Source organism: Saimiri boliviensis, chromosome 8 (genome assembly GCF_048565385.1).
Source record: "Saimiri boliviensis isolate mSaiBol1 chromosome 8, mSaiBol1.pri, whole genome shotgun sequence".
In the NCBI taxonomy this organism is placed as follows: Eukaryota; Metazoa; Chordata; class Mammalia; order Primates; family Cebidae; genus Saimiri; species Saimiri boliviensis.
This window is the reverse complement of record NC_133456.1, coordinates 106650175-106668835: the sequence shown is the minus strand read 5'-3', so window position 1 is coordinate 106668835 and position 18661 is coordinate 106650175. Positions and strand designations below refer to the sequence as shown.

At 43.4% G+C, this 18661-nt stretch overlaps 1 protein-coding gene across 1 annotated transcript; it reads left to right on the top strand.

The window, feature by feature from the left end:
- Positions 1–1830: 1830 nt before the first annotated feature.
- On the top strand, positions 1831–13642 carry MEIG1 (meiosis/spermiogenesis associated 1). The gene is made up of 3 exons (XM_003930629.4): positions 1831–2027; positions 6783–6949; positions 12443–13642. Exons 2-3 carry the CDS (start codon positions 6812–6814, stop codon positions 12569–12571), a joined length of 267 nt encoding a protein of 88 aa, XP_003930678.1. The 5' UTR covers positions 1831–2027; positions 6783–6811; the 3' UTR covers positions 12572–13642.
- Positions 13643–18661: the final 5019 nt, after the last annotated feature.

Genomic DNA, 18661 nt, shown 5'->3' with positions numbered 1-18661 from the left:
AGATTCTGTCTCAAAAAACAAAACAAGGCTGGACATGTTGGCTCACGCCTATAATCCCAGCACTTTGGGAGGCTGAGGCAGGCAGATCACCTGAGGTCGGGAGTTCGAGACCAACTTGACCAACATGGAAAAATCCCCTCTCTACCAAAAACACAAACTTAGCTGGGTGTGGTGGCACATGCCTGTAATCGCAGCTACTCAGCAGGCTGAGGCAGGAGAATCGCTTGAATCTGGAAGGAGGAGGTTGCAGTGAGCCAAGATCATGCCATTGCACTCCAGCTTGGGCAACAAGTGTGAAACTCTGTCTCAAAAAAAAATTTAAAAAGGGAAAAAAGAATGTCATCCCTAGTGAATATCACCTTGTTCCTGTAATCATGATACTCAGAGTTCTATTTAAATACAAATTCCCATGAAATATTGAGGAGCAGGAGGAGAGGTGACGTGGAGAGGTATAGACAACATAATCATTAATTTAGGTAAAATATCCTGCTAGTATACTACTGGCAACACCTTTGATGGTCTGTCTTAGAACACATGTGAACAACTGCCCAGGCAGAGTTATGGAGACCTAACAACAAATTCTGTTGTGAGTCTGTTGTCTGAAGAATCTCACAGACTTTGGAGCTCCAGGAAAGGCAGGTCAAGATAATGCTCATGATCTTATATATTTGCTCACTTTTTTACCTCCTCCTCTTTCCACAATGGATGTAGTACAGACGAAGGGAAACAGAGTCAGGACAAGGGAAAGATAGGGTAGAAAATAGGCAAGATAGGTAAGCACAGCCCAGACCAACCTAGTGAATCAGAGACTCTAGGAGAGTGGGACCTGGCAATCTGCAGCTTAACACATGCTCTAGGTGATTCTGACATATAAGTCAGCAGATTGCACTGATAGATATGGAAAGAGAGGGCTCTATGCCTCACCTACTAAAAGACATGAAGAAGGAGCAGGGTTTTTGTTTTTGTTTTGGCAGGGAGGTGTTTGGGGAGGTTATGTTGGAAAACCAAGTGGATGTTGAATATACATTGGATATACAAACCTAAAGTTCAGAGAAAGATCGGGCTGAAGAAATAAATTTGGGAATAAGTAAATAGTTGTGTTTTTTTGGTTTTCAGTTTTACTATGTGTTGCCTTTGTTTTAATATGACTCATTTGTTTACAAGTTTATATAATTTAATTTGTAATATGGCTTGTGTGTGTTTTTGTTTTGTTTTGGACAGGTGCCCCAGGCCCTTGTCATCTTCATGCTCATGGCTTGTATTTAACAACTGGCTCAAAAATTCCTAAAAATTGAATTACCGAGTCATGAGAGCTCTAATGAGCTGGCTCCAGCCCACAGCTGTTCCTTTCATTCAACAATTTCACAAATCCTGATGTCTCTACGTTCAAAACCTGTATCTCGAAACTGATCACTTTTCGCTAAAATAGATAGTACTGTACTATAGTAATAGATAATGCTAGAAAAAATAATTAAAGCTATAGATACCATTTATTGTAGGTTTACTTATTGCCAGGCACTATGGCGCCTCTCTGGATTGGTTCATTCCCTGCAAATAGATAGGATATGTACTGTGAGGAACTAGAAACGACAGTAGTCTCCGTGCTGTGATCTGCTTTCCTAGGGAATTTTTTCTGGAATTCAAGCAGCAGCAAGTAACCCATCTCGCCCTCCGTCTCTGCTCCGGGGTAAGCCCTGGCAGCGCTCCTACCTGGGAACTGCATTGGCGTAGCAAGCTGGACCCGCGCTCGGTCCAGCCCTCGCGCACGCGTACAGAAGCTCGCTCCCGGGGGCGGGGCCTGAGCGAGATGGGCGGGGCCTGAAGCCGCCGGGAGCTCCTGCAGCTTCACCCCGTTGCTAAGAGACGCGAGGATCGCAGAGGCCACAGCAGTTGGCCTCTCGCTGGCCCTGCCCGCAGATCCCGAGTAGAGAACGCGAGCACCGCCACGCCCGCCTGCGAGCTCCCAAGCGCACCCGGCCTCTCCTGCTCGGCGGAGCGAGGATAACCCCGGAGAGCCGGCCCCAGGGGTGGGTGGATGCGTCGCCGGGCCCTCCCCGCCAACCCCTGCGCCCCTGCCGTAGCCCCGCCTCAGCCGTAGCCCCGCCCCAGTCGTAGCCCCGCCCCGGAAGTCCTGGCCTCTCCTTCTCCGCTCTGTTGTTCTCTGTTGTCTCTCGAGGTTTGCCCAGGAGAACCCGTGGTTTTCATGTCTCCTCCGTGTTTTTCAGGGTGGAGGGCCTTCCAGAGTCTCAGGGTTCGGTTCTCCCGGAAGTTTCCCGGCTGCCCCGCGATCCCTTTGGCTTTAGGGGCCGCGACTCCGAGGGCTTTCTGATGCGGGCCCTTGATTTTGGAATACTGTGCTTTGTCCATGCCAGCTTTCTCCAGGCAGATTTCACCTCCCACGCAGTTGGTGGTTTGTGGCAGAAAGGAAGTTGGAGGGATGGGGACTGCTGGTTAGCTGTGGGGGTCTGAAGGGAGCGGCTCTGTGCTGCACAGCTGCAGGTTAGCACGCCCAGAGCAGGGACCGCCAGGCTTGCTTTTGGAAACCACTTTTGTCTTTCAAATGAACGCCCAGCGACAGCGGACGGGACTTTAAGACGTTAGAGACCATCTAATGCTTCTCTTTCCGTTCAGGAAACAGGCACGGGCGTGTTCATGGCCTTGTCTAAGGTTACCTGCTGGTTACAGGGCTCCTGCTGTCTCTTAAGAACAGAGATAATCTAATAGGAGAAAAAAATGGACTATTAGGGAGGCTAATGTTCTTGAGGTTTTAATACCACTAAAAGTAAAAGCACTTTTCAGAGTGAAAGGGAAGTACAGAGGGAATTTGGGATGGCTGACTACATCAGAAGCCTGTGATAATTTAGATTGTCAGGGATTTGAGATGGTGGGTTTTCGTGTCCTACACGAAAAACCTACAATAAATGCTTCTCGATTTAACCATGGGGTTATGTCCCAATAAAGCCATGGTAAGTCGAAAATGCATTTAATGCACCTAGGCAACCTTACACGTCTTCAGAACACCTTACCTAGCCTGCAGTTTGGCAATGTCATCTAACACAAAGCCTATTTTATAATAAAGTGTTGACTATGTCATGTAACTTATTGAATACTGTATTTAAAGCGGAAAACAGAACGGTTGTATGGGTACTCGAAATACAGTTTCTAGTGAATGCGTATTGCCTTTGCACCATAGCGAAGTGGAGGTACGAGCTGAATCATTATCTGTATGCATACAAACCCTAAGTGTTTAATACAATTCAGTTTCACAAACCAGAAACTCAGGCAATGTCGTTAACTGTTTGTGGAGATACACCTTGGCATCTCATACATAACACATATGTATGTGCATGTATGTATGTATGTATGTATTTTTCTCGAGGCAGGCTCTCTTGTCTCCCTCTCCCAGGTTGGAGTGCAGTGACTCGATCGCAGCTCACCGTGACCTCAACCTTGGGGCCTCAAGCAGTCCTCCTACCTCAGCCTCCCCAGTGGCTGAGACTACAGGCATGGGCCACCATACCCAGCTAATTTTATTTTTTGTAGAGACAGGGTCTCACTCTGTTGCCCAGGGTGGTTTTGAACCCTTGGACTCAAGTGATCCTCCCCGCTCCCTCCCTCTTTCCCCCTCTTGTCGCCGGGCTTCCCAACCGCCCCCTGACTCCTCTCTCCCGCTTTTTCAGCCCGCGACCTCGCGGTAGCGGTCCGCCGAGGCAACACCGCAGGCTATTGGGGCCGTCAGGCGCCCCCTGCCGGCGTCTGAGGCCATATCACCCTGATCTCGGAAACTAAGCAGGGTCGGGCCTGGCCAGTACTTGGATGGGAGACCGCGTGGGAAAACGGGGTGCTGTAGGCTCCCCGCTCCCTCCCACTTTCCCTCTAGTGTCTCCGGGCTTCCCAGCCGCTCCCTGTCTCTTCTTTGCCCCTTTTCCGCCCGGTCTCAGAAAGAGCTGGGATTACAGGCATAAGCCACTGCATCCAGCCATGAAACGTATTTTCTAATCAATTACTTTTTTTGGCACAATTACCAGTAAAGAAGCCACTCAGTCTGCAAGTGCTGAATATTACTACCAGCAGAATTAGTACTGCCACTGAATTCCTAGAATCATTAAAAAATTTAATCAGGGAATTATAAGTTGAGCTTTCCTAATTTTAGTTTCACTTTGTTTTTTTAATAAACTGAAAGGCCAAAAAAAAAAAAAAAAAAAAAAAAAAAAGAATTTGCACCACCACTTATATAGCATAGTTATAGTAGTCACCAGAGTTCCTATTATGGTGAAATTCACATTCATATTCTCTTTAGGTATTCTGGGAAAATAAAATTTTGAAATGCTTAACAGTAACTGGAAAATGTCTATTTCTGCTGAGAAAAGTGGTGATTTCCCCCAAAGTCCAATTGAGTACAGCATATTTTCTGCTTTTCTATTAAATGTAGCATTTTTATGTATAGTTGACATAATTTTTTGAGCTGACAGTGACAAAAGGTTATATAGATGACATTCAAGAAAATACGTTTTGAATGAATATGAGCAAAAAACCAAGCCTAAAGTTAGAGCTTGGATAAGACAAAAATTAAGATTGTATTACTACTTTTCGGAAACGTGCTTCATCTGTAAAAGTCCTGTAAGTAAGGCCGGGTGCCGTGGCTCACGCCTGTAATCCAAACACTTTGGAGGCCAAGGTGGGCGGATCACCTGAGGTTGGGAGTTCAAGACCAGCCCAAACAACATGGTGAAACACTGTCTTTAAAAAAAAAAAGGCCGGGCGCGGTGGCTCAAGCCTGTAATCCCAGCACTTTGGGAGGCCGAGGCGGGTGGATCACGAGGTCAAGAGATCGAGACCATCCTGGTCAACTTGGTGAAACCCCGTCTCTACTAAAAATACAAAAAATTAGCTGGGCATGGTGGTGCATGCCTGTAATCCCAGCTACTCAGGAGGCTGAGGCAGGAGAATTGCCTGAACCCAGGAGGCAGAGGTTGCGGTGAGCCGAGATCGCGCCATTGCACTCCAGCCTGGGTAACAAGAGCGAAACTCCGTCTCAAAAAAAAGAAAAGAAAAAAAAAAAAGTCCTATAAGTAATGGTCACTAAACTCATATACAAATATGACTAATTTTGAAAGTATTTTAATACAATGAGTTCACTTTTTTCTTTAATGTTTCTTGGAACCTATTTCCTGTGTGATATTATTATTTTTTAAGCCAAAGTTTCACTCTTGTTGCCCAGGCTGGAGTGCAATGGCACTATCTCATCTTACTGCAACCTCCGCCTCCAGGGTTCAAGTGAATCTCCTGCCTCACCCTCCCAAGTCGCTGGGATTACAGGCATGCACCACTACACCCGGCTAATTTTGTATTTTTAGTAGAGACGGACTTTCACCATGTTGTCCAGGCTGGTCTCAAACTCTTGACCTCAGGTCTCCTGACCTCAGTCTCCCAAAGTTCTGGGATTACAGGCCTGAACCACCATGTCCAGCCTTTCCTTTTTATACTTTAATGTATTTCTTGAATTTCTTGACCTTTTAACAGAATAAGCATTTGTCATTGTGATTGAAAAAAATTCAAAAAATATTATTTACAGGATCTGACTTTAATGTGTTTCAGCCAATAGAAATATTTTATTTATTTATTTATTTAGAGACAGAGTCTTGCTCTTTAGCCTTGGCTGGAGCGAAGTGGCACAGTCTTGGTTCACTGCAACCTCCATCCCTCGGGTTCAAGCAATTGACCTGCCTCAGCCTCCCAAGTAGCTAGGATTACAGGTCCCTGCCACCATGCCCAACTAATTTTTTGTATTTTCAGTAGAGACAGGGTTTTGCTACGTTGGCCAGACTGGTCTCGAATGCCTGACCTCAGGTGATACACCAGTGTTGGCCTCCCAAAGTGCTAGGATTACAGGTGTGGGCCACCTCACCCCGCCAGAAATATAATAGAAGAATAGATTCAAGGAATCATGATGAAAATTTTGGACACTTTATTTCAGTTAAATGACTAATACATTTTGATAATAAAAGGAATAGCTGAGAAAACAAGTGCAAAATTATGCCTTTGAAAATCTTGAAGTTTGGTGAATAGACAATGATATGAACTAAAGTCGTATATTTGACTTTCTAAGACTCTTAGTGACCTCTTACACTGTTTTTAAATTCATGATCTCAGTACCACGACAGCCATGCAGTGTGCATGGATGTGTGTTAAGTCTGTCTTCTCACATTCGTTCATCAAAGGATCAGGCACTACAGTGACCTCAGTACATTAATTGCAGCAATTGAGATGTCTCCACGTAATTAAGAAGTGAAAATGAATAAACCCTTCCTTCCCAGAAACAGGGAAGAGAGTGAGAAGACAGATCTTACATTCCCTTTTTAAGACAGAGAGAGAGATATACAGCTTGGAACATAACTAAATGGAATGGTGGTGGATATTTTGACAATCTACTAAACATATTACTGGAACTCTTAGTATTTGTATACAAATATACAGCTTTTAGAACATCACTCCGTTAACTACAACTCTGACTGCAATTTTATTGATAAAGAAATAAACAGTTTTGTATGTATCTTTCAGGGACTTGGGGTTTTTGTTTGTTCGTTTGTTAGATTTTTATCTCCACAAAATACAGCATGAATCCTTCTTAATCTTGGAACTGTATGTCTAAAAAGCTAATATATTTAATGGGATTCTCAACTCTGTATATAATTTTAAGTGTTAGTTTTGTTTATTCTTAAAGGGAATTTCAAAATTGGCATTATTACATTATCTGTTAATGTTGTTTTAACATCTTTCAGAAATTATCGGTAATAAGGCCCTTGTAACCATGGCTAGTTCCGACGTGAAACCAAAATCAATAAGTCGCGCCAAAAAATGGTCAGAAGAGATAGAAAATCTTTACAGATTTCAACAAGCGGGATATCGGGATGAAATTGAATATAAACAAGTGAAACAAGTTTCTATGGTAAGAACAAACCTGAACTCAAAATGAGTTTCTCAGATGCTGAAAAGTATTTTATAAACAACCAGAGAATAACTGGAGAGAATTCTACTCTAACTCTCTCATTTTATTTATTTATATTTATTTATATTTATTTTATTTTATTTTATTTTATTTTATTTTATTTTATTTTATTTTATTTTATTTTATTTTTTGAGACAGCATCTCATTCTGTCACCCAGACTGGAATGCAGTGACACAATCTTGACTCGCTGCAACCTCCACCTCCTGGATTTAAGGGATTATTCTGCCTCAACCTCACAAGTGGCTGGGATTACAGGCATGCGCCACCACGCCTGGCTAATTTTTGTATTTTTGTAGAGACGGGATTTTGTATATTGGGCAGGCTGGTCTTGATCACCTGACCTCAAGTGATCCACCCGCCTCGGCCTCCAAGAGTGCTGGGATTACAGGCAATAGCCACAGCGCCCGGCCAGACTCTCTCATCTTATTAAGTGGGAGAGGCCCAGAAGGTTGATTTGCAGGTAGAGTCGGGGAAGAGGTGGTTATTCAGCTGGGCACATTCAGAATTTTCTATGTTTTATTGAGCAACTATGCTCTGCTAAATGAATCTTTTATGGTAGATCACAAAAGCAGAATCTTTTTCCCTCACTTGGGTAATTTTATTATCAGATAATCAGTTTGTCGTATAACTATTATTTCCCTCCTGTTACTTTTTATTTTAACCATGAATTAGAAAGAGGTTAAAATTCTGGGGTTTTTTTTCTAGACAGTCTCACTTTGTCACCAGGCGCCAGGCTGGAGTGCAGTGGCGCGACCTCGGCTCACTGCAGCCTCCACCTCCCAGTTTCAAGCAAGTCTCCTGCCTCAGCCTCCTGAGTAGCTGGGACTACAGGCGCGTGCCACCACGCCCAGCTAATTTCTTTGTATTTTTTAGTAGAGATGGGGTTTCACCATGTTGGCCAGGATGGTCTTGATCTCCTGACCTCATGATCCACCCACCTTGGCCTCCCAGAGTGCTGGGATTACAGGCGTGAGCCACTGCGCCCGGCCAAAATTCTGTTTTTGTTTTTGTTTTTGTTGTTGTTGTTTTGTTTTGTTTTTATGGTGATTATACCTTATAAGCAAAAGTGTTAGAAAACAACTCCTGACTTCAGGAGTATATTCCAGGCTTCCCTCAGAGAGTGGAGACCTAGCTTTGCTTTACGAAGACTAGAGCAAAGTCTAGACGTGCCTCCCGTTTATACCGTGTGGTTCTTTTTAACTTATTTATTCTGTTGGCTACTAAGAGATGGATTTGTTACAAATTCAGTTGACTGCTTACCAATACGGGGAGTAGGAGCTTCAATGCTTCATGCAATCAAAAATTTGTATATAACTTTTGACTTCCCAAAATAACTACTGGAGATAACTCCCCAAAATAACTACTACTTCCTGTTAACAGGAAGACTTGCCCATAGGTAAACAATTGATCAGCCCAGAAATACACTAATATCTTTATATATTTTATGCATTCATGACAAATCTTTTTCTTAATTTTTTTTATATTTCTAGTCTATGTGGTTTGCGAGTTTTTTCAAATTGTTGCAAATCCAAAAAAAAGCCAACATATTTTTTGAAAAAAATCCATGTATGAATGGACTCCCCAAGTTCAAACTTATGTTGGTCAAGGGTCACCTGTATTGTAAAATATGACATAGTATTCATAAATATATTTTCATTTTTAGTTTGGGGTTATAACAGTGTTTATTAACTCCATTGTTTATTTTTCATTATTTTTTACTAACTCATTTTTCAGAGACTAATGTGTGGAGTTTGTAGTTTGCTATGAGCTCTTGTTTCTTTTTCTTTCTTTTATACTACTCTTTGACCTCTACTTAAAAATTCCTTTAAAAGTACATAGGAGGCTTGGAGCGCTGGCTCACACCTGGAATTTCAGCACTTTGAGAGGCTAAGGTAGGTGGATCACTTGAGGTCAGGAGTTTGAGATCAGCCTGGCCAACATGGCGAAAGCCTGTCTCTACTAAAACTACAAAAATTGACCAGGCATGGTGGTGCGCACCTGTAGTCCCACCTACTCAGGAGGCTGAGGCAGGAGAATCACTTGAGCCCAGCAGGGGAAGGTTGCAGTGAGCCGAGATCACACCATTGCACTCTAGCCTGGGCGACAGGACAAGACTCCATTTCAAATAAATAAACAAATAAATAATAAAATGGAACAGAAGTACAGAGGAAAAAGGATGGAGGCAATACAGAACTAAAATGGAATTGCCTTTTTAATAGACATTAATTTAACAGACATTGTTGAGGTTGTATAACAATAAAATTTAAAATACTGATCAAATGAAGATTGATTACTATGATTTTCATATATCTGTCTTCTCAACCATTTTACTCTATCCCCATTGTCAAGGATAATTTTCATTACTGTATCATCTATGGCTTTTAAATAGATAAAGCACAAGCATTATCATTTTTATGCTTTTTAAAATAAGTCTGCATACCTCGCCTTAAGATTGGGAAGCCCGTAAAGATATACAAGCCTCAGTCATAGGTGGCCAGGTGTGGTGGCTTACACCTCTAAGCCCAGTGCTTCAGGAGGCTGAGGCTGAAGGGTTGCTTGAGGCCAGGAGTTCAAGACCAGCCTGAGCAACATAGTGGGACCCCAATCTCTACAAAAAAATTTTTTTAATTAGCCATGTATGGTGGAGTGTCTCTGCAGTCCCAGCTACTGGGAGGCTCATGTGGGAAGATTGCTTGAGTGCAGGAGATCAAGGCTGCAGTGAGCTGTGAACACATCACTGTACTCCAGCTGGGGTGACAGAGCAAGATCCTGTCAGAAAGAAAGAAAGAGAGAGAGAGAGAGAGAGAGAGAGAGAGAAAGGGAAAGGAAAGGAAAGGAAAGGAAGAGAAATGAAGGGAAGGGAAGAGAGGGGAGAGGAGGGGAGGGGAGGAAGGGGGAGGAAGGGGAAGGGGAGGGAAGGGGAATGAAGGGAAGGGAAAAAGGAAACAAGTCACAAGAATTTAATGTAATCTCGTTTGATGTGCCTGACATTATAGTGCTCATAATTTGTTGGGCTGGGTGTGGTGGCTCATGCCTGTAATCCCAGTACTTTGGGAAGCCAAGGCAGGTGGATCACCTGCAGTCAGGAGTTCGAGACCCGCCTGGCCAACATGGTGAAACCCCTGTCTCTACTAAAAAATACAAAAAATTAGCCAGGCATGGTGGCAGGTGCCTGTGATTCCAGTTACTCAGGAGGCTGAGGCAGGAGAATTGTTCGAACCCGGGGGACAGAGGTTGCGGTGAGCTGAGATCGCATCACTGCATCTAACCTAGGTGACAGACTGAGACTCCTTCTCAAAAAAAAAAAAAAAAAAAAAATGTCTAGAAATCAACAAGCATAGGACCAACCTAGCTGTCCTAAGGATTATCCCATAGAAAGTAACTTCAGATGATAGGAAGAGGCAGTGGTTGTACTGTTTCCTCACTGGATGAGATGGTTTCCAGGATCCTAGTAAAGAGAATCTGCTCCTGGCCCAGGAGGGGAAGAGGCTGTCATGGAGTCTTGAGAACACCTCCTTTCCCTGCCAAAGGTGTTGGAAGCCACACAGGCAGTGTGGCCTCAGTGATGGAAAGGACTGCTGGTTTTCTGTAACGTATGTCACAGGGCCTGCCAAGGCTTCTCAGAGATCCCGTGACCTATTCTTGCTAATTTATAACTAAATGAGATGACATAAAAAATGAAGATGTGTTATTAGAAAACAAAAGACATGGGGACACAGATGGTGTATTCCTCTCTACTTCCTACTGAAAGCTGAGATTTATTCGTGGGGAATAGAACAGGTGCAGGACTACCTGTATAGATCGTGTTGAAGAACAGGATTTGATTTTCTAAAGCCTGGATAATGAGTTTTTGATCATGATAAAGATTTCACAAAATCTGAAAGGAACGTATTTGACAGTAGCAAAATACATTAACCTGACTAGGAAGGCATAACTTTGAAGAGGAAGCCGGGAGACAAATCTCCAAATTAGATCAAACCAAATGATAAAGTAAACAAACCAATACGTTATACAAGACAGAGTGGTGGGAGACGGCCGGGCACAGTGGCTCACGCCTGTAATCCCAACACTTTGGGAGGCTGAGACAGGAGGATCACCTGAGCCCAGAAGTTTGAGACCAAACTGGGCAACATATACTAATAATGATAATAATAAAGAATGGTAGGAAAAGTAAAAAAAGATTTTTGACACTTTGGGAGGTCAAGGTGGGAGGGCTGCTTGAGACCAAGAGTTTGAGACCAGCCTGGGCAACATAGTGAGGCCCTGTCTCTCCAAAAACAAAAAGAAACCTTATCTGGGCATGGTGGTGCATACCTGTAGTTCCAGCTACTCAGGAGGCAGAGGCTGGAGGATCCCTTGAGCCCAGCGGGTTGAGGCTATAATGAGCTATTGATCACACCACTACACCCCAGCCTGGGAGACAGTGTGAGACCCTGTCTCAAAAAAAAAGAAAAAATTTCAACGTGAACTTGAAATTGGGGCAGAAGGAAATGTGTCTACAGCTTTGGATAGTTCCTGACTTGCTTGCTTTACTCACTGTGTAGTTATCAACAATCAGCAGGAAGTGCTTTCAAAATGGGGCCTGGGCTTAGACCTGATGTCCTCCTGGGGTATTAATGTTAGAAGTTACAGTGTTTGCAATATTTGGTAAACATAAGAAGAATGAAGTTTAGATTACTTTGAGTGTTTTCTCTTACCGTGGCCACAGTATTGAAATTTAAATCTAGAAACTGGAGCTGGGTACAGTGGCTCAGGCCTGTAATTCCAGCACTTTGGGAGGCCTACCTGGAAGGATCACTTGACCCTAGGAGTTTGAGGTCAGCCTGGGCAATGCAGCAAGACCCCATCTCTAAAATAAATAAAACAAACCTAGAAATCGGGCTATAGAGAAAAGCACTGAATTAGCTGTCTTCTTCTTCTTCTTCTTCTTCTTCTTCTTATTATTATTATTTTGAGACAGGGTCATGCTCTGTCGCCCAGGCTGGAGTACAGTGGCACAATCTCAGCTCACTGCAACCTTTGCCTCCTGGCTTTAAGCAATTCTCCTGCCTCAGCCTCCCATGTAGCTGGGATTACAGGCACCTACCACCATGCCCAGCTAAATTTTGAATTTTTAGTAGAGACAGGGTTTTGCCATGTTGCCCAGGTTAATCTTGAACTCCTGACCTCAAGTGATCAGCCTGCCTCAGCCTCCAAGGTGCTGGGATTACAGGCATGAGCCACAGCACTCGGCCTGAATTAGTTGTCTTAACAGTATAAGGCTGCAATGTAAGATGTGTCTTGTGGGTGTAACACTTTAAAAGCTTAAGCATTTTAAAATCTAAACTTACACATTGTTGGTGTGAGTCATACTTTTAACTATTTGATAGGAAAATATGAGATAGAAATAAAGTCGGTGTTACAAAATTTGTATTCTGGTTCTTGATGTGCAGGTAGACCGCTGGCCAGAGACAGGATATGTGAAGAAACTTCAGAGAAGGGACAATACATTCTATTACTACAACAAACAGAGGGAATGTGACGACAAGGAGGTCCACAAAGTGAAAATTTATGCTTACTAGCCTGTCTTCTTTGTGTTGCTTGTCGATCATATTTTAAGAACTCATCATTTCCTTCTACATCGTGTAAATGTTTGTCATTTTAGGAAATAATGCAAAATGCAGTCTTCAGTTTAATGTTTGGTGAAACACAAAGCCATGAGAATTGGTATCTGTTCATCACCTTGTCCTGTTCTAGGAACCAGCTGCAGATGCATTAAAGTTGTGCCTTCTCAGTCCTGCTCTTTCTGTCCAGTTTATTTTATTTTGAGATGGAGTCTCACTCTGTCACCCAGGCTGGAGTGCAGTGGTGCGGTCTCAGCTCACTGCAACCTCTGCCTCCCGGGTTCAAGAGATTCTTGTGCTTCAGCCTCCCAAGTAGCTGGAATTACAGGTGTGCACCACCACACCCAGCTAACTGTTGTATTTTTAGTAGAGACAGGGTTTCATCACATTGGTAGGGTGGTCTCAAACTTCTGACCTCAAGTGATCCGCCCACCTCAGCCTCCCACAGTGCTGGCATTACAGACATGAGCCACCACGCCTGGCCTCTGTCCATTTTAACTGTGGTGTGATCACCATTATGTTTGAGAAAACAACCTTTGAAACCATCCAAATGGTTAGGCTAGCACTATGTTTTCTTATAGCAGATCATCTCAGCGCTCCACCGCTACCCGCTCCCAGCATTCACTTCTTCACTAGAACATCACTTTGAGATGCCAGATCTGGGTCTTGTGGCCCAAGGTCTTTTTCTTGCCCCTGGAGTCCTTTGCCTCTTGCTGGGCAAACTGGAAGTGCCAATGAATAATGCCCCCCCCGGGAGAAGTCCTCCACTAATGACTGATGGGAAGTAAAGATAGAAATCCCCCAGCAGGCCAGGCACAGTGGCTCACGCCTGTAATCCCAGCACTTTGGGAGGCTGATGTGGGTGGATCACCTGAGGTCAGAGGTTCAAGACCAGCCTGGCCAACGTGGAAAAACCCTGTCTCTACTAAAAATACAAAAATTAGCCCAGTGTGGTGGCATGCGTCCATAATCCCAGCTACTCAGGAGGCTGAGGCAGGAGAATCGCTTGAGCCTCGGAGGCAGAGCCTGCAGTGAGCGGAGATTGCAGTCTGGACGACAGAGTGAGACCCTGTCTCTCAATTGATCAATCAATCCATCAATCCCCCAGCAACCTCACAGCTCAGGAGGAATAAGTCTGAGGTGTATATTTGACACTGTCTCCAGGAGCTTCTCCAGGAGGAGTTAAGCTTTGATTACCTGTCATAGTATCCAACTGGATAACGTACTGCCTTGCCACTTCTTCCACCCTTTACCTACGGTTCTTTCCCTCTCGAATAACCTCCCTGTACTTGAAGCCTTATCCCAGGGTTGGCCTCTAGGTTCCCCCACCTAAGACAATGAAATCCCATTGCTTCCTGGAATCACTATAGAAACAGCCTGTGTGTTGATTCAGGAGGCTTTCTGAATCAAGGAAGGCAATATTAACCTTTAAGCCTTAAGAAGTCCTCTTCTCAAAAATCAGTGCGTCTCCAGCTAGATACAAGATCCTTTTTATTTGAACTACTTTTTCACTGCAAGTTCTGATCACTTGCAAGTTCTGATCTTTAAATAGATTTTTGTCTTTTGGGGTTATTTTGTTTGTTTGTTTGTTTGTTTTTGAGACAAGGTCTCCCTCTATCACCCAGGCTTGAGTGTAGTGGCACATTCATGGTTCACTGCAGCCTCAGCCTCCTGGGCTCAAGGGATCCTCCCGCTTCAGCCTCCCAAGGAGCTGGGACTACAGACACATGCCATTATGCCCAGCTAATTTTTTATTTTTGGTATATATGGGTTCTGCTATGAACTCGATCGATCCACTCACCCTGGCCTCCCAAAGTGCTGGGATTACGGCATGAGCCACCGCACCTGGCCTGAATAGATTTTTGGATAGGGACTCGTATCTGTCAATTCATTCAACTTTAGCTCCCATTTTCCAGAACCACTGTCTACCCTGAAACTCCATTAGTTTTCCCAAATCAAACTCCTGCCTCTTCAACTGCCTTTTCTTTTCTAACACACATCATGGTAAGGATAGATAGATTGGCTAGGTCCTTTCTCAATACAGTCTAGAATTATCTGACTTACCACTTCTCTCAGGCCTCTCTGGTCCTGATTTTTATCACCTTCTTCCTGATTTGGTAGATGCTAAGGTTTGAATGTGTCCCCCAAAGTTCATATATTGGAAACCTAACCCCTAACATACCAGCTTTGAGAGGAAGGGACTCATAGGAGGCGCTAATGTCATTATCGTGAGAGCAGGTTTCTTATCAGAGGAGTGGGCTTGTTATAAAAGTGAGTACAGGCTGGGCACAGTAGCTCACACCTGCAATTCCAGCACTTTGGGAGGCTGAGATGAAGAGGGAAATTAAATAATAACAATGGTAGTCTGTAATTGCTGCATAATAAAATAAAGTTTACTGTGCTGTGTTCGATATAAAAGCTAACTCTCATCTCTGGTTAAAATTAACTCCCGTAAAACCTGTCTTATCTATTCTCCCCACATTCTCAGCAAAGTTCCCAGGCATCTCAAGACTCCTGTTTTTCTTGCTGACCAGCTACAAGGTCACAGGGCAAGATAACACCCAAAGAATGTACAATGCGTTTCTCAAAATGCTATTTTTCAAATGTAACATACATCACAAGACATTAACTGTTCTTTGTTTTGGCTTCTGTAAACCTATTAGCTGCTAGGTCATCCTGAATATATAAAAAGTACCCCATTTTCTTGGTCCAGGGCTCAGCCTTGGGATACTAATCTGCTGAGCTGGTGGCCCCCTAATAAAATCCTCCAGTTTCACCTATTGGTCTCTACAGTCTCCTGAATATTCTGCAACAGAGGCAGGCAGATCACCTGAGGTCAGGAGTTTGAGACCAGCCTGGCCAACACGGTGAAACTCCATCTCTACTAAAAATACAAAAAGTAGCCAGGCATGGTGGTGTGCACCTATAATCCCAGCTACTCAGGAGACTGGGGCAGCAGAATTGCTTGAATCTGGGAGGCAGAGTTTGCAGTGAGCCGAGATTGTACCACTGCACTCCAGCCTGGGTGACAGAGCAAGGCTCCATCTCAAAAAATAAAAATTTAAAAAAGAGTTCAGCCCCTCTTGCTTATGCTATTGTGCTCTCTTGCCCCTCTGCCTTCTGTCATGGGATGAGATACAGCACAAAGGCCCTCACCAGATGCCAGTGCCATGCTCTTGGACTTCCCAGCCTCCAGAACCATCAGCCAAATAAACTTCTATTGTTTATGCATTATCCCATCTCAGGTATTCTGTTATAGTGACACGAAACAGACTAAGCAGCAGACTTGTAGGTGCTGATTATAAGAGGTCTTCTAAATCTGATAATACTTCATTTTTCTCTTGGTAAAACCCACTGTAGTAGGTGGAATAATCGCCCCCAAAGATGTCCAGATCCTCATCCCTGGAACCTGTGAATATGTTACCTTGTATGACAAAAGAAACCTTGCAGGTGTAATTAGGTTAAATATCTTGAGATGCAGAGATTATGCTGAATTTTCAGGGTGGGTCCAAGGTAATCATAAGGGTTCTCAAGAGGGCGTTGGCTGAGTTGGAGTTAGAGAAAGTGATGTGATCATGAAACCAGATGTCTGAGTGATGGGCGGAAGGAGCCATGCGGAAGAAAGCAGAAAGCCTCTTGAATCTGGAAAGGGCAAGAAAACAGATTCTCTGCCTAGAATCTCCAGAAGAAACCATACTTTGTTTTTACCAAATAAGACTCGTTTCAGACTTCTGGCCTTCAGAACTGTAAAAGAATCAACTAATGTCATTTTCCACTACTCGGTTTGTGCTCATTCATTAAAGCAGCAATCAAAGGATACCTACACAGATCAGATGGAGCAAATAACTATCCTTAGTCTTGAAATCAACATAACTTCAATCATGGGCTTCCATATTTTGGCCATGAACTAAATTTTGGTTACAGATAACATCCATTCCAAGGAAGTTGGTCAGGCAGTCTTTTTTCTTGTAACAGTCCCAGTAATTAGCCTCAAAGTTCTAAATGCCACATCATCTTTCTGCAGCAAGTCTAATCACCTACCATTTGGTGTCCTTGTGACCAGAGTTTTCCCAATGTGTAGTATGATGGGCATAGCCGGTATTTTCGCATCATGCCAATCTTTCTCAGAAGATAAACTTTCTTCTTGGCGCCTTTGTGGCCACCTTTTATAAAGTGCTTATCTCTACTAACTACAGTTCATGGTCCTACTGAGAGGGCCAGCCACGCCCACTGCCAGATGCTCTTAGTAGATGTGTTTGTGCTGTGGTGTGGGACTCTGCCCACAGGCTGTGGTCCATAATGGCAACAGCCTCCCTACCAAGAAAACAGCCCAGTCCTGCTGCATGCCAGATGCTGGCACTCAGCTTCAGTTATGGGTTTTCTTACTCCCAGTGGAGCACACTGCAGTTTCACACTGCAGATTGAAGCAGCAACAGTGCCAGAGTGTCAAGTTTTGGTCCCAAACCAGGAATGAATGAACATTCCTGAAGAACTTCTTTCGCTCAGGGGCCAGAAACCTTTGAGTTAGCTCCCCTTAAACTGCACATGGTGACACACATCAAACCAGCAATTGCTCTTTAACCATACATTCCCCAAAGATCAGTACTTCTCAAACCTGGTTGCACACTGGACTCTAACAAGGAGGTGTTTTTAAAAATTTATTTATTTTAGACAGAGTTTTGCTCTGTCACCCAGGATGGAGTGCAATGGCACAATCTCAGCTCACTGCAACCTCCACCTTTCAGGTTCAAACAATTCTCCTGCCTCAGCCTTCCAAGTAGCTGAGATTACAGGCACCCACCACGACGTCTGGCTAATTTTTTATATTTTTAGTAGAGATGGGGCTTCACCATATTGGCCAGGAACTCCTGACCCCGTGATCCACCCACCTTGGCCTCCCAAAGTGCTGAGATTACAGGAGTAAGCTACTGTGCCTGGCCACAAGGAGTTTTTTTTAAAAATACAAAGGTCTAGGCTCCATCCCCTTACAGTTAAACCATAGTATCTGGGGGTAGGACATTGGTTTTTATCTTTAAAAACCAAAGGCAAAATCTCCCCAGGTTATTTAAATGGTTAAAAGTAACAATTGAGATTGAAATCTATTGCCCTGGATTCCTGCTTTCTATAGAATAGTGAACCAAAATCCAACCATCTCCTGGCTGCCACCCATGGGCCTAGATCCCAGGTAAGTACTTGGAACATACAATAACATCTTCAGGCATGCCTGTGGGGAAGCTTCTCTGGAACAGTGACTGTGTGCAAGTCATCATAACATCCTACTGCCCCAGTCATATGTCATGAGTGTGTGTGGTTGAGGCTCTTGACCAGAACATTAAAGATAAATTGCAGTAGGGTTTATAAGTTCCTCTGGCTGATTTCTATAAATCAAAATGATTGAGTTTTTCTTCTATGAAGATCACCAAAGTGTTGACGAATTTGAGACCTCTACTACTTTCAGCAGTGCCTAAGTAGATCAGCCTCCCCAGGACCTGAGACTTTATGAAACCAGGAAACACCTACCATCTTGTCTAGGAAGGTGCCCTAGGAAGTCTGTCATAGAACAATTTGCATATTATGGCAAATGGCTTCCAGGTCCCATTTTCCAGTATTTAATGACCTTCATATATATATATATATATGTGTGTGTGTGTGTGTGTGTGTGTGTGTGTGTGTGTGTGTATGTATATATCTGATTTTGTAAAAACTGGACTTTGATCTCTGGTTCACAAAGTTTTTCTACTGAGGATGGTATAATCCTATTAGCAAAAAACCCAGCTCATCACAGGTGGGCAGTAAAATTAGGGTTGTCTTTACTGCAATAAAATAACTACATATATATGAAGGTCATATATATACATATATGTACATATATACATATATATATTTTACGTATTTAATGACCTTCATATATATGTTATATATGTATATATGTACATATATGTGTGTGTGTGTGTGTGTGTGTGTGTATATATATTATATATATATATATTACTTTAAGTCCTGGGGTACATGTGCAGATCTTGCAGGATTGTTACACAGGTATAAATG

Excerpts from the sequence above, each read along its gene's own strand:
- MEIG1 (XM_003930629.4), top strand. The coding sequence starts at position 6,812 with ATGGCTAGTTCCGACGTGAAACCAAAATCAATAAGTCGCGCCAAAAAA. Across the intron at positions 6,950-12,442 it reads AAGTGAAACAAGTTTCTATG|GTAGACCGCTGGCCAGAGAC; the intron begins GTAAGAACAAAC and ends CTTGATGTGCAG.